This window comes from Cupressus sempervirens, chromosome 8 (genome assembly GCF_028749045.1).
Source record: "Cupressus sempervirens isolate cs-2001-9-10 chromosome 8, ASM2874904v1, whole genome shotgun sequence".
Classification (NCBI taxonomy): Eukaryota; Viridiplantae; Streptophyta; class Pinopsida; order Cupressales; family Cupressaceae; genus Cupressus; species Cupressus sempervirens.
Window position 1 is genome coordinate 220,110,864 of NC_143125.1, and position 17,217 is coordinate 220,128,080.

The 17,217-nt window shown below is 36.5% G+C and overlaps 1 protein-coding gene across 4 annotated transcripts in view; it reads left to right on the forward strand.

The window, feature by feature from the left end:
- LOC149542284 (P-loop containing nucleoside triphosphate hydrolases superfamily protein) overlaps nt 1-17,217 on the forward strand; it is a 243,515-nt gene that overhangs the window by 91,066 nt on the left and 135,232 nt on the right. Inside the window, exon 1 of one of the 4 annotated variants that reach the window (XM_089797274.1) lies at nt 2,511-2,568. The exons of the other annotated variants lie outside the window; for them this stretch is intronic. Coding sequence (XP_089653400.1) covers nt 2,542-2,568 — 27 coding nt within the window. The 5' untranslated portion in view covers nt 2,511-2,541. Of the gene's footprint in view, nt 1-2,510; nt 2,569-17,217 lie in introns of those variants that run through there. 4 annotated transcript variants of the gene reach the window in all.

The window sequence follows — 17,217 nt, forward strand, 5'->3', positions numbered from 1 at the left end:
TGCTTCTTTTTGATGGAAACCTTCCCAACTCATCCAATCTCGATCCAAACTCTATCTCATTGACGTCCTTCTTTTTGATATCTTCAAAATCAAGTGTCGCCTCAACATTGCTTATCATGGTTGAAATGGAAGTGTCAACGCTTGGGCTATGCTGTGCAATCTCATTCTGTATTTCTTCAAGTATCTTCAATCTGATGGTTAGGGCAACAAACCAAGACTCCATCGTACTTATTCCTCCTCCATCTACCAATTTGGCTCTTTCCAAATATCTCTCCAATAGCTCGATAAATGCCTATAGCCTGGGAATGACTAAGTCCTTGACTAGAAGGAAATCCTTCCACTCCCTTTCAAATGTTTTGAATTTGTCTCTAATTGTCATGCCTGACCACTACTCCGGGTTTTTCTGCACATTAGGACCTTGCTGTTTTAGGATTTCTTATTGATGTTATGATTGAATTTCTGTAGAACTTGGTTATAATACTGTTGTTGAATGATGAGACTGATGCTGAACGTGTTTTTAGTGATAAACTATGTTTAAGCAATAAATATGATTTAGGATTTTATATATTGAATTTGGCATATTATTGATTTCTAGTTGATAGATTATCGATTATGTTATTATGTTTTTGACTCTTTGTTTACTACATTCTGTTTCATGCTGTATGTTGACGTAATGTTGCAGATATTCTTTAATGGTTATATGCTGTATTTAATCAGAATCCTTCATTGTACTTTCATACATGTAACTATACAGGGATTTAATGTTTAGATCGTGTTAACCCCTTAAGATGATTTCGTGTCTTGACTCATATTGGATTGGTAATTGAGGGAACCATGGTTGCATTTATATATATATGTTCATATATGTGTTGTCTTATGACTAAGGTTTAATATCTTAGTGGAGCTTGGCATAAATTTAATTAAATCACTTCATATCAAATAGCAATGATATAACCCTAAATGGGTATCGGTTGCTATGAAGGAGGGTAGCATTGTTATTTGTTTGTTTGAGCCATTTTCATGGCGGTGGACTTGGATTGCTGAATTTATGGCATTGAAGTTGCAGTCGGCCATACCTTGATATGAGTCGGGTTTTGCTGATTTCAGGCCGGTTTTTGAGCCACATTGCTTTGTTGATTTTACATTTGTGGTTTCGTGCTGAGATATCGGCATTTTAATGGGAATTGGTTGGAGGCTTAACGTGCATATCTGGTTTAACTTGATGGAGTTATTTCTCAGAGTTTGGCTATTGTGGTTTATTAAGTTTTTGTTTCACTCTATTGTGAAGTCTTTTGTGAATGGTGTGAGTCGACATTGTGGAGTTTTGCTCACCGGTGTTGGATTTAGTTTTTGGGGTTTTGGCATCAAGTCGGTTTGAGGAACAATCTTCCATCTCTAGTTGTTCAGGTATGGGGCAATTTCTTACCCTACTCTTTCACTTTGTTTGCGAATGCCATGTAACTTTCATTTGCAAAATGTAAAGGAATATCAGATTTGTATATTGTGAAATTTTGCATTCAAAGATGAGTATGTTCATTTCGTGCTTTATAAAGTTTTGCATGTACTCACCTTTGTATGTGGAAGTTGAGGAGGGATATGTTTGGAAGTTGTTTAGTTTATGTTTACAAAGCTATGCCCAAACATATGTTTCTCACCAAGTTGAGTTTTGGGAGAAACATATGGTTGCGGCATTTAGCATGTCAACTGTTTTGTAACAGCGAGCAAGTTTGTGCTTTCATTGGTATGAGCTCGTGAGAACCTATACCTCCAGCTTGCATGGTAATTCATAACAAATTTTCGAGAGGCTTGGCCTCGGACTTGAGAATGTTTTTTATGTGCTTGTGTCTGTTGTTAAGGGCAGAGACATTTTGTCAAATGGTTGGCGTGAAACCATAGCAGTGTTAAAACTGTCATGTTAATTTGCATAACATTTCAAGGGAAACGAAATGTATGAAATTTCTTCATGAACCATAGTCGATTTACAGTGAGAACATAGTTAATTCGAATCTCTTATGACAGATATTTTGTTTTATGATAATAATAAGTAATTCGAGGGTTATCTCATTATATTTTTAAATTGTGTCAAAACCGATAATTTAGTTGAATTATTATTGAAAACGATAACTTAGTAAACTGTTGATAATGGTTTTGGATATGACAATTTGTTAAATGTTTTAAAAGAAAATTTGATCTGAACAGATAACTCTGTAATAGTATAAAATTTTCTTCATAAGTTATGATGTAGAATAGTGTTAATGAATAACTGTTGTTGTGAAAATTGTTGCAAATAAACAAGACATTATTTTGAGAACATAGATATAGGAAGATGCTGTAGCATCACCAAGGTCATTATGCGAACAGCTTGGGAGCATCTTACTTTTTGGGATTTTGCATTTTTAGTCTTTTTGATCATTAATGTAATATAAGATATTTTACATGTGGTGAGTCGTATTTCAAATTTTAATTCTGATATTGTATTTTAAATGTTGTTTGTGGTTAAAACAGGGTGATATTTCACCGTCAAATAGTGGTAAAACAACAATGGAGACTTGGATATTCATTAACCTAGTAAATTATCTTTTGTTCAGCATTGACTGTACTTAGTTTTAGTAATACTTGATTTTATTATACAGTGTTTTAATAAGCATTTTCAGATTATTTTGCAATAAGATGTAATTCTATTCTTAGAGAAAATGGATAGTCGTTTTAAGATAGGAGACGGATTATGATAAATGTTGATGTGATGAAACAAGGGTATCATATGTTCATTATATTATTATCTTGGCCAATTCAGAGGTTAAGCTTGGTTTGTTATGATAGTAAAGATAAGTAGTACAGTACTGCAACTGGTAAATATCATTCAACTGATATAGCAGTTTAATGATATTTACGAGATTGTAATATTGTACTATTTATTTCTGTTATTATAATAACTTAAGTTTACTTTCAAATTGACAGTAAAAGATGAAAGTTTTAAAAGATGAAGAATGTAATATCATGTGAAAACTGACTTGTTATTAGTTACATGTACATTCTTAGAATATCTGTTTGATGTGTATGTTAAGGATAGCTGTAGTGAACGTATATCGAGGTGCCTGAATAACGACTTATTCTATTCAGTTAATTAAATTCAGTGATAATTTTAAAATGAAATGGGGAGGGTTAATTATAAATAAAGATAATTGGCCTTACCTATGACTTAAACCGGTAAGGTTAAGTACGGAGAACAAGGCAAGTCTCTATTTCGTTATTTCACGACTATTATAGAGAACCCCCCTATGAGATATCTAAGGGCATACCATATACGGATGCAGTATCTTGGCACCATAGTGATGACACCTCAGTATATATATGGTTCATTAACTAGTTATTCTTAGTGCGAGTTTGATTTTGCATTGTTTAGAAGGCATTACTTCTTGCATAGTAATATTAGTATTGCACTATGTTACGTAGTTGGATATCTGTTTTAAGGTTTTTATATATATATGTTAAGTTCTGACATGTATGCAGGTGAACTACGCTTTTAACTCAGTGTGTACGGAGCCCTTTGTGTGTGTTGTGTTGTATGTTTTTTTTGTTATTTTTAGGTGTTCAAGTTGAATATCTAGTTTGAAGGAAGACTGTTGAAGTTGCTTCATGGAACTGAATTGGATACTTGTAAAATTTCATTTGTTGGACCTAAGTGTCTTTGAATGATACTGTTAATCAAAATTGTACTAAACTCTTTATGTATAGATATTTTTATGGAAATATATTGTGATGATATATTCTTTTATACAGAGGTTTATATTTCTGAGAATGATCCAATCTTTGTACTGGATCTTGAAATTTGACGATTATATATATATAAAATAAATTTTTAGGTTCTTTATGTTTGTTCGTAGTTAGTTTATATTTTGTTTTTGTTGTGGTGTGTTACATTTGGTATCAGAGCGCGAAGTTAGAATAACCAGGACTTTTTGGGTTATAGGGTTTTATCATCTTCGATGCGTTTTTAACAGTTAGTTGTTTTTAGGTTGTTATCATGCCTCCCGTCACTAGAGGAACTCACGGATGCGGCATTCCTGAAGATAACTTTGCCGGCAGAGGCAGAGGTAGAGGCAGGGGCAGGGGCCGTGGTAGAGGTCCTAGGTACCAGAATGATGCTGGGAATGATCAGTTTGATCAAAATGCTGGGGTTGGAAACAACCAGGATAACCAAGCTGACTAGGCTATGGTACTTCAGAGGATTCTGGAACGTCTTGATAATATCGAGGCTATCAACCAGATTCCTGGTGGGGGAGTAGATGGAAGGAGACCTCTTGTGCAGGGTATTAACCTTCCTGTAGAGGAAGATCCAGTGGCAAGAGCTCAGCTCAAGGATCTTTCCAAGATGAAAGGGCCGTTATTCTACGGTATGGAACAGGGAATAGCGGTAGAAGCTTGGCTGCTGAACATTGAGCGATGCTTTGTCTTACATCGTTACTTGAGTAACGTGAAGGTAAGATGGACGGTTATGCATTTGAGAGGATTTGGTTCCTTGTGGTGGGATCAGGAGTTGGAGAAGCTGGGCATTGATATCTCTTTAGTTACTTGGGAGCTCTTTGTAGAGCGATTCAAGGAGAGGTTTATGTCAGAATATTGGCGACAGGCTCGTGCAGAGGAGTTCTTTCAGATTATGCAGTCTGGCTCTACAGTGGAAGCTTATGAACGCAGATTCTATGAGCTTAAGAAGTTTTCTGGTTGGGCAGAAAATGATAAAGCCATGATTCAGCATTTCATCAGGGGGCTTATGCCCAAGATCGGGGAGGAAGTGAGAACTTTCAGACCTGTATTTATGTAGGAAGCTTCAGAACGAGCAAAGCTGATTGAGATGAAGTCTGGGTATCATGGGGCTTCATACAAAACTAGCATGAATCCACCTACTCCGGATGTCAGTAAGAATCAAAAGCCTCCGCAAAGTAGTGCGAAATCAAGATTTTCAGGTGGGAAATTCAAGAAGAGGAAGTTCGATAAGAATTCCAAGGTTTCAGAATAGCCTAAACCATTTCAACCACCTTAGAGTATGCAGAGTAATAAGCCTATTCCTAATCCTTCTGGTCAGAACACGGGATTCAAGAAATCTGTTGAGTGTTTCCATTGTGGACAGCTGGGGCATTACCAGTCTCAGTGTCCCAATTGGGATAAGCCGAAGGTTGGACCTAAGCCAGCTAGGTCTTAAGCGACAGTTGGTGATTCTGCCAGGAACCACCGTATCTTTGCAACTTTGGATCAGAAGCAGGCCGAACACCAGAACTTGGTTATAGAAGCTCAAGGTAATACTCAAGGTATGAAAGTTTCTATTTTATTCGACTCAGGAGCTACAGACTCATTCATTTCTTCTGCTTTAGTTGCACATTGTGGTATACCTGTGGTTAAGGCAAGGAATAGATGGCAAGTGGAGTTAGCGTCAGGTTCTAGGGTGTGTGCTGATTTGATCACTCCTGACTGTAAGATTTGTATGAAATCTTTCTCAACTTCAGTGAACCTTAGGGTTATTCCTTTAGGATCGTATGATATAGTTTTGGGTATGGATTGGTTAGAACAGCATCAAGCTGTTTTGGATTGCAAAGATAAGTCATTCAGTTGCGTTGATGATTCTGGATCAGCCAGAGTTATCACAAGAATCAAGAGACCTATCTCTTTGCGGACAATTTCTGCCAAGCAATTGGCAAGGTGTGCTCGGAAAGGCTGCAGTTTGTTTGCCATTTCGGTAAACAACTTAGAAGATTCCGTAGTTAAGAGTTCTTCTCTCGATCATCCAGTTTTGCGGAACTTTTCGGATGTTTTTGTTGAGGAGATTCCTGAGATACCTCCGAAGAGAGAAATTGATTTTCGAATCAATTTAGTACCAGGAACGGAACCAATTTCCAAGACTCCATATAGAATGACAGCTCAAGAGCTGGTTGAACCTAAAATTCAGTTGGAGGAGCTTTTGGAGAAAGGTATGATTCGTCCTAGTGTTTTGCCTTGGGGTGCTCCAGTGATCTTTGTCAAGAAGAAAGACGGTTCCTTAAGACTTTGTATCGATTATAGGTAGTTAAACAAGGTCACAATTAAGAACAGGTATCCTTTGCCTAGAATTGATGACTTGTTTGACCAGGTCAAGGGTGCCTGAATCTTTTCGAAGATTGATCTAAAATCTGGGTATCATCAACTTAGAATCTAGGAAGCTGATATCCATAAGACAGCTTTCCGCACCAGATATGGACACTACGAGTTCACAGTGGTACCTTTTGGGTTAACGAATGCACCTTCTGTATTCATGAGCTTAATGAATGGTGTATTTAGGACTTACCTAGATAAGTTCATGGTGGTATTTCTGGATGACATTTTGGTATATTCCAACTCTGTTGAGGAGCACGAGCAACATTGAGAGCAGGTTTTGGAGTGCCTTCGTAGGAATAAACTGTTTGCCAATCCTTTGAAGTGCGAATTCTTTAAGTCTGAGATTTGTTACTTAGGTCATATCATTTCTGGGGATGGAATTTCTGTGGATCCATCCAAAATTCAAGCTATTGTTGATTGGCCAGCTCCTTCGAATGTGTCTGAGGTTCAAAGTTTCATGGGCTTAGCAAGCTATTACCGTAAATTTGTGTTAAATTTCTCCAAGATAGCGCATCCTATCACATCTCTTCAGAGAAAAGGAAAGATATTTGTGTGGACAGATGAGTGCGAGGCAGCATTTCAGAAACTTAAGGAATGTTTGACCAGTGCACCAGTTCTAGCAGTCCCTGATTCAACTAAGGAGTTCGTGGTTTGCACTGATGCATCTTTGGATAGCATAGGGGCAGTGTTGATGCAGGAAGGACATGTTATAGCTTTTGAGTCCAGAAAGCTTAAGAGTCATGAGGTGAATTACCCTACTCACGATCTCGAACTTGCAGCGATAATGCATGCTTTGACCAAGTGGCGGCATTTTCTTTTGGGACAACGATTTGAGTTGCATACTAATCATCGAAGTCTTCAGTACCTTTTCACACAACCAGACCTCAACGCTAGGCAGCGAAGATGGATGGAATTCTTGTGTGAATACGACTTCGAGATTAAGTATGTGCAGGGGAAAGAGAACATAGTTGCTGATGCTCTTAGCAGAAGGCGTCATGAATTATCTTCTTTGATCCTAATAGTGGATTTGAAGGATAAGATTTTGCAAAACCTTTCTGCAGATCGTCGGTTTCAGGATGTTAAAGCTGTTATGGACAGCGGCAGCATCTTGGAAGGACGTTTTGAAGGATATTCAGTGAATTCTGAAGGTTTTATGCTGTATAGAGGGAGCGTGTACTTTCCTGATTTGGGTGATTTGAGGAATCTGATTATGGTTGAGGCCCACAGAGCACCATATTTGGCTCATCCGGGTGTCAAGAAAATGCATGCTGATCTCAGGCAGCAATATTATTGGCCTGGAATGAAGAGAGACATAGCTGATTTTGTGGCTCGATGCTTGGAATGTCAGCAAGTTAAGGCTGAACATCAGCACCCTGCGGGATTATTGCAACCACATAATGTTCCAGAATGGAAATGGGACACCATTTCTATAGATTTTATTACTGGATTGCCTATTACAGCTTGTAGGCATGACGCTATTATGGTGGTAGTGGACCGTTTGTCTAAAGCTGCCCACTTTATTCTAGTTAGATCATCCTATAATGCAGCAATGGTTGGCAGAATTTTTATGGAGCAGGTAGTTAAGTTACACAGAATTCCTAAAAAGATTATATCTGATAGAGATCCAGTGTTTACTTCATCTCTTTGGAGATCCATGCAGCGAGAGTTAGGTACTCAGCTGAATTTTAGTTCAGCTTATCACCCAGAGACAGACGGACAAACTGAACGTGTCAATCAGATTCTGGAAGACATGCTTAGGATGTACGTAATGGATAGACAAAATAAATGGGAGGAGTATCTCTCCAATACTTGTTCTCGGCCTCCAACTTTAGAATCCTTTTGTTTGCCTTCCTCAACTTTTCTCTGATTGAAACCATGCCTTCCTGGATCTCCTCACATTCCATGTCATCTATGATTCTTCCCAAGTTATGCTCTACTATCTCATACTCCTGAGCTACAATCTCATGCACTGCCTTGTTAAGCTTTGGTATAGCAATCCAAACTTTTTGATGACCATCATCGTCGTTCCTGCTTACCTTTGCCACCGTTTTTGCAATTTGTTTCTATTTCTCGCTATTACCCTTTTCCACTAACCCTTGGATATCTTCAACTGTTCGGGTAGTCACCACCTCGCCTCTTGGCATAAGCATTTGCCTTAACCATAATGGTGCAGTGCATCTCCCCAAATTTGGATTCGGTTCGACTAGCAAAGCATCACCAGCGGCCTTGGGCGCCTGGCTTATTTCCTCAATATCAATTGGCCCATCTTCTTTTTCATTAGTGATTGTCACATCATCTCCATGTTGGTTCTTTGAGAGAGGAGAGTACTCGGTACTGTCACTGTAACCGCTTGTTTCTAAATCAGAGCTCACCTCTACCACAACCCATTGTCCACTTGTATTATCCTTTTGGCTTCTAGCCCCAATTATGCTCTCCCTTGACAGTGCCGCATTCTGTTTCTTTGTTGGAGGCTCCTGATGTTCTTTACTTTTCTCAACCTCCAAAATTCTCTTCTTGCTCTTAACTACTCTTTTTTGCTGGCTACTGCCCTCACCTTTCCGTCTGACTGACTCTGCTGGACCTTCTTCCTCTGATTTTATCTTCTCATAAGTAAGGCATACCTTCTGACTTTGTAATTGCCTTAACTTCTCATTGTACCACGACTTGGTGTGTAGATCAATTGTCCTTGTAACTGCCTCTAAGGAAGGATCCTAATGATCATCCCAATCTACTAGACTCAACTCCGTTGCATCCACTGTATCATAATCTCCTCTTAGCACATTTTCATCATCTTCCAGTTGATCGGGAATATCAAGGTCTCTCCATCTGATTGCCCTCATCATGCTCAGTAACAACTTTGAGAAAGCTAACTTTCTTACATGAAAGTCATCCTGTGCATTGGCCCAAGAATCTTCTATAGTAGGAATATGTTTGAATGTATTTCTATGAGATGCCTTTATTAGACCATTAGGATCAAATCCTTGTCTTGCTCTATACCATCCTAGATGATACTATTCTAACTCTTTCTCCACAGCTGCAAAGGCGACAGAATTGGGGCAAGTATCATTGCCTATTCCAAATGAGAAGGTAATCCCTATCTCACCTTTAAGTTACATTATTTTGTCATAATGCTCAAGTTGCCTGGGCAACTCAATCAAAACTACCTTGTTAGGTGGGTACCTTGGAAGTCCTTTGGGACAAATTGTACTTCCTACTACTCTAATATATGTAAATTGTGAAAATTGGATAAACCATTTCCCATACTTCTTAACTTTTACTTTCGCTTCCATTGAGAGCCTTCTAGTAGGTGGCCCCTGTAATATCCTTACTGTCTTCATGGCAAAGGTGTCATAAAACATCTTATAATCTTTGGTGTTGTGCAAATGAAGCTGTGGATAGCACTCATGCACCAAACATTGCCCCGACCCATTGCCAATCACTCCTAGGGCCTTAAGTCTAGGATTTTCATATAGTCTCGCAATTAGATAGAAAAGATAGGATCCCATATAGTATTGCTTTTGATTTTGCACTGTCTTAATTTGCAATTCTAAATTTTCACTTATGATTCTAGCCTAATCAAACTTTCTCTTTCCATTTTCAATTGCATCAATAAAGTAATACATCTAGTGCTCGAATTGCACACCTTGAGCCACGCCCATGATTTGGCTGAGAAGCACAATAAGATCGTTGTACTTTGATTTGAAATCTGACTTGGTGAGCTTTGATGACTTGGTGACTCCCTTCTTTCCTTCATGTAACCAATTCTACTTTAGATGAATGAAGTAAGCGTCCTGATTATCCTGAAATAACTTGGCCACTTGATCCATCATTACCACTATCATGCTTTTATACTAGGGAATATGAAAAACTTCTTCGATCACTTGTCTGCCGATGTTAGCCAACACTCTTTTCCCTTCATAAAAAATGGACTTAGAAACAATACCAAACTAGGATGCACATTCTATTACCAATTCCGGACAAGGTAAGGTAGGAGGGAAAGCCGCTGCATGTACAGTTCCGCTCTTGTAGATCTTCTTCGCCATGGGGGATTGTCTTTCCTTCAATCTTTCCTTCAGCTATATCATGTTCACTGTACTGATATTGGTATCACTTATTCGGATCACTTTCGAGAAGAAGGTGGTCTTAGGCATCATGTCTTGTGTTTTTTGGTATTTGTTCCCTTTAGGTTCTTGCTTGCACTAACATCTACTATCCTAAACACTTATTTCTGCCCTTTTGTTCTAAATGATATGGACTATACTTATCAATCTCCAACCTTCTTTCTATCGATAGAATCTAGCTTATTTCTGCCTCTCCAAGTCCTATCTCTATACTTATCAATCTCCAAACTTCAACCTAGGGATGAGACTACCACTTATTTTTGCCTCTTCGTTATCTTAGGATAGACTACACTTATATCTCCCAACTTCAATCCTAGGGTGGTCTAAGCTTATTTCTGCCTCTCCAAGTGTCCTATCATGAGATCCATACTTATATCTCCCAACTTCAGCTTATCAATGAAATGATGAAGTGGTGGATGATGAGTGTAAGAAGAAAATAAGAGAAACAAACCAAGCAAGAACAAGGAATAAAATTTGCCTTTAAACCAATCTTCACCTCTAAAAATAATTTTACCTTAAATCTGCATTTAACAATCACTGGGCCCTCTTCAAATTCGAATCAGATTTTGGAAATTTCAACCTTCCTTGCAAATAATGATGCCCTAGCAAAAATCAGAATTTTGACTTCTTGGAAATCGCTCACACATGCCAAAAAATCAGACCTCGAATCATATAGCCTCTGCACCAAATAAAATCGCCCAATTCTGAAATTCGCTGCCAAGAAATGGAAAACTCTGCCTTTACAAAATCGCCCTAGGTGGAAAAAATCAGAATTGCTCCAAAAATCACCCTAGGGCAGAAATTCTCCTAAGCAAGAAGAAGAAAATGCCGCCAAGAAATGGAAAAATCTGCCCCAAGAAGAAATCACCCAAGTTTGAAATTCGCCTCTCGAAGAAAATTGCACATCTAAGGAGGAGGAATAAGGAATGAGAAAATAAGAGGAAGGGAAGCCCCTCATACCAAACCTTTTGCCTCTCCAAGTGGGCCGACCTGCTTGGAGGAAAAAACAAAATTAAATTAGAATGGCCCAAGTTTAAATGCAATATTAAAATTATTTAGCCCATAGTGAAATTGGGCCATTTAATTGCCAATTTTGATCAAAAATTGCAAAATAGGAACAAGGTAAGCCTAGGATATGTCAAAATTTTCATTTAACAACGTTTGGATAATTAAAATATCACTAAAATCAAATCTAGCAAGCCATAATCGATTTTTAACTACAAATTACCAATTTCCTTGAACATTCTAAAATCTTCTAGGCAAAATTTCAACCGAATTAATGCAATTTTGCAATACAATTTAAATTTTTTAACCAAAATAAATCATTTTTCTGGCATTCGAAATTCAAACTCCACTTCCAACTTCACTATCAAAAAATTTCCTTTTTCATCAAAAAATTCAAAATTTTCGTAAACAATTAAATCTAAAAAATTCATTTTGAAAATGCTCAAGCTTATACAATTATTTCAAATTTTCAAAATTCCATCTAAGTCCAAAAGTTTGCAATTTTATCCTGCCATGTATTCGTTTTATCTATCAAAAAAATGTTGTTGTTGAAACCTATTTGGCCTAAGGATAAAATTACATACTCCAGAAAATCAAGTTAACACTAGGTGAAAAAAAAAATCAAATCACATACCTTCTGTCCCGAAGGCGTCCAAGGTGTAAAATTTTCAAATCGAAAACCTTTGGACAACTCCGAAAATATTTGGCAAAGCAACCAAAAAAAGGGGGTCCCCAAAATTTTTGGTGCAATGATGTGAAAACCTCATCACAAGCATTAGCATACATCGAAGACCCAAATTTTTTTCATTAGGATTATATTTCCATTTTAGAGCATCCTTCTCTTGGCTTAAAAAAACAACATTCAGAATCTTGTTGAGATCATTAAGGTTTTTATCCACTCTATTGAGGTTAAACCAATTATTCTCCTCCCAATAGTCTTCTACAAAAATCCCAAAAAGATTCTTGCACTACTCCATAAAGCCGTTCCACCTTTGATCAAAACTAAGGGGGTGATCAAGAATCCAAATATCATCCCAAAAAAGGACAGTCCTATATGATCCCAAGCCGATTTTCCCAAAGTGCCTTTCTTCCCCATTTGGAATTGGGAGCATAAACATTAGTAAGTACCCAAGCAGAGCCATCCTTAAAATTGGTAAATCTAATGTTCATCATATTTCTATTCGGAGAGATAAGTTCCCCCTTTATAGATTTATCATTCCAGTAAATCGCCATCCCACCTGAGGTCCCATTAGAATCATTTCCAATAATCTTACCTCCCCGAAACAACAAAAGACCTTCAACTTTATCCTTTAACATTTTTGTTTATTGAATAAGAACAATATCCGGTTTGTTATCCCTAATCATATTTTTCATTATATCTTGCTTGTGAGGATTATTTAGTCCTCTAATATTCCATGATATAAACTTCATTTCTTATGAAAATATTTTGAGTCTAAGATAGTCCTTTGATTACCATCTGGAAAGAGTTTTTCCACAACTAATTATTGAAACAAAATATTTTGAATTCCTTTTCATGAGACATTAACTGATTTTAACTACTAATGAGATAACAAAACCAAATTGAAATAACTGTAATAACGTTCAACTAAAATAACTATAGTAACGATTAACTGAAATAACTGTAATAATGATCAACTGAAATAACTGTAACAATGATCAACTGAAATAATTGTAATAATGATTAACTGTAATAATGATCAATTGATGTAATTGAAATAATGATTTACTATTTTTCCTTGCATACAAGTAAAGTAAATGCATAACATGAAATAGAAAGAAGAAAATACAAGAAGTAATTGGTGAGTCTTTAATTGGTTGTGCAAGCCTCGGCTTTTGGTAAGAAGAGAAGCATTGACTGACGCTTAACCTCCCAACCTTAGACCATATTCATCCCCACACAATCTATTAAACAAAAAGGCCCTCCCTACTCTGGGATTAGGCTTAGGATACTTTTAGTCCAGCCACCTGAGCATTTTGGTGTTTAGAATCTCTGGACAGTTATGGATGGACATGTTTGAATAACTGACACTACTGACATTAAGTGATCATAGATGGCAAACATGCCTTTAATGGCCTTGGCCAAGATTTTTGGATGGGTTCAATGTACTGATCACCACCGCTCGACTTGACAATAGGGGAACAATAAGTATGAACATGCACGAGCTATTAAATGATTTTCCTTTTAAAATAATTTAAAATTGTTATGTCATGTTTGATTTTTATTTCCATGTTACTGCAGATTTCTATCTCACCTTTTCACCTCTTCCTTGGCTATACAGCCGGGTGAGTCCCAGGCGTTTGAATCTCAGAGCAATCAGCTCTGTCTGTTGGTCCTCAACTTGATATAAGAATATTACATGTTTTCAACTATGACATTTTTGTGACCTGAGAAATATAATCTTTGCAAAATAAATATCATTTGATTATGATACTCAGCAGTAAATTAAAGATGTGAAATCATATTATGAACAATTTGTCTCGACTTATCAAGAGAAGTTTTGACTTAAGGATGAACTTATCTGATGATATCAAACAAGGATGTTGTACGACATTTCAAGAATCTATAGATTACTGCTGTAAATACAATGCAGTGGTATCCGATAAAAAATAAATCAAATTGATTAGATATGGTAAGTCAACCACATAAACTATAAGTTCAGAAGTATTGGAGACTTGGCTGGATGCAAATAATTAGTTCTTTCATGGAAATAAATTCAATGCAGATCTCAGTGTGATTACCAATCACGTCTTCAGCAAAAAATTCAATGAAATGGGTAAATCGCGGCAAGGAAATATGCAAAGAGATATTGGGTGGAATAATGCAGAGATATATGTGTAAATAATGCCTATGGTCTCTCACGGCTTCATAATATAAAGAAGTATTCAAAAAACCTTTTGGCTTTCAAGAAGCCGTAACTTGAAAAGAAAAGGACTTGGCTTCTTGAATGCCAATATGCCAAATGTGCATTTTAGTTTCTAGAAAAGATTTGAATAAATATGGAAAAAGATTTGAAGGTTATAAATCAATGATAATTATAATATATTTATCTACTTGCACGTAGATGTACTTATGAGGTGGCATCATATTATTTATTTTATCCAAGGTCGTATCTATTATTAAGTATATCTAAATACATGTTTCATTTGGAAGATTATTTTATCTTGTACATGTATTTAAATGTACATATTAGATAAAATCTTGTATAAAAATAATATTATGGTGTCACATTATTACTATATCTATGTGCACGTACATAAATATACGTTATAATGATGTGGTGGAATAGTCAATCAAAAACCATTTGAGGTACACATTATTTTTAATTAAAATAAGATTTTAAATGTTTATTTAATAGTTCATGCGGGTCTATCGATTTTATCCGGATGTTCAAGTCGCTAGATCCTTACCAAGACAATTAAAGGTCATACCTGTCAACCCAATCATTGGATTAAATTAGTATACCACCCCTTGTTGATCCTGTTTAACAATGCTTCTCCGCTTCATCTTCTCTTACAATCACCTGTGCAACATTTTCCACGATAATAACAAGTTCCATGATAAATCCATAATAACATTTAATGTACATAAGGAATTTAATTATTAACCATAATTCCAAAATCAAGCAATTGCTAATCATCACATGACAAACAATGGATAACGACTGTCATCATTAAGTAGTTAACATAATGAATACAACGGATATATTTAACCACTCTTTTCACATGATCATGAAAGAAAATCCATTCAATCCAATGGCTATAAATAAATTTAAATTAGGTCAAAATTTGGCATGTAATAGTTGAAATCGCTCATCAATATGGAGCCAATATTAAAGATATAAAGGTTACCCTTCCTCATGATTTTTATATTAAAATATATTGGCATAATGCTATTGGTGTCACCTCTAATTGTACATACATATATACATATATGTATGTGTGTAAATTGAATCACGTAATTTCTTTTATCAATATGTTGATTAATGCACATATATACATATACATGTAGGTGCAAGTACAAATGTTAAAAATAAGATGTTGTCAATATATAGCATTGTGACTACTCAACGGTCTTAATTATAAAAAGGTAACAATTTTATGTTAGTAAATGTTTAATGTTTTTATTGCTTCAAGAACTGACTAGGTAGCTCATGGTTGTTCAAGGTATACTCTTGCTTGTCTAGCCGTTAAAATCCTCAGCCAAGATGGTTAGAACCCATACCTAATGGCCTATTGATGGAGTTTTGGTACCCCAATCCTTAAATCTGATTTCTCAATGCTTTCCCCCCTTCCTCTTCTCTTGCATCGAAAAGGAATATTTCCTTGATAATAACATATTCCTCAATTTAAATCAAGATACTACAATCAAAAGTATTTCATAATTATCACAACGGCTAACTATTAAAGTAATTAGATATTTTCTAATTTACTCTAGTTTGCTTAAGCTAATTCTTTTATTAATTATTATGATGCAACCTAGGTTAGACCGTTTTAGGGTTTCAACCTCCTTTATAAGGACGATCTCTTATTGTAAACATTCATTGAGATTAATTCACTTTTGATAATAGCAATTTCTCTTTTTGCTCATCAAGAATGTCTCATCTATGGATCTGGCAATTCCAGCATCCATAGCTTTTTGCTTCTCTCTTTCTCTGTGACAGGTGTTTGTATGCAGGTGATTCTTGGGAGCTTTAGGGTTGATCTTTCATCAACTTCATCATGGTATCAGAGCTCTAGATCTTCATGCCCTTGTTTTGTTTGTGAGAGATTTTGCATCGGTTTTGAGATCTGTGGCTTTCAGAGGATTTTGTATTGGATTTGGGGAGGACTTATTTTTTTGAGCACTTTGAGCCCAAATGGACATCACCATTGAGCTCAGAGCGCTCGAAAACCCCCATTTCCATATAAAATTTGTCCAATTTGGACGTTGTTGAAATTTGAGGCAAAATATTTTTGCACCCAAGCCGTTTTATCCTAGGCATGCAAAACGAGGCCATAATATTTTATTTTTTATCAAAAAAATTAAAAGGAGCGCATGTTTTTACAACCAAAGTTTTTTATTTTAAAAAGCTTTTTTTTTTGGAACAAGGAAGCTTGTGGGCCCCCCTTTTTTGTTGTTTTTTAAAAACAAAATTTTGCATGTCTTTTATGGCAAAAAGTACAAGCAAAGAGGAGGCGCTTTGTATTGGAGGAGGCCTTTATACCCAGGTTTTTATAGTGCAGTCCCAGATTGATGCCAAATCGAGTCTAGTTCCGCTCTTTCAATTCCCATCTGGAATACTTTAAAATTTGTGATGGCAAGCTTCACATGCTCTCAGAATTGACGATATACACTGGTGTTTGATTTTCATTCAATTTCCTGAACATAAGTGGTGTTTTTGAGAACGTGATATAAATTTCGCATTAGGTTGGCACTAACTGGGAGGTATCAACACATGAGACTACCATGATTCTTGCTTGTATCTGTTAGTGAAACTTTTTGCTACTTTCGTGCAAAATTTATAGCAGATTTTATGGCGATGATTGGGCATTGTTTTGGGACTGCGCATTCTTTGGGGAGTCTATGGGCACCCATAGTTTTCTTCGACATTGCCTATCATTTTTCGGTAGATTGGGATTTTTTTTTCTAGCAAGTATTTTTAGCAAACTGGTCATTTTAGGGCATTTTTTTGCCTTGACTGCTATTTGGCCGTCAAATTTGGGCTCGTCACTTGCTGACGTCGGCGCTATGTCAGCATTGCATCAACATATCCTGTCATCCTTTCAGGCTGTGTTTGGACCTACCTTCTCTTTTTTGCTCATATCTCAAGCATACAGACTCCATTTTCCGAAAACAAGATACGTCAAAAAGCTGGTTTCGAGCCCGTTCCAGTGGTGTAGGTTATTTTCAGTTTTGATGCATTTTTTATGGCTTTTTATGTTGTCAAATTCAGGGATACAGTTT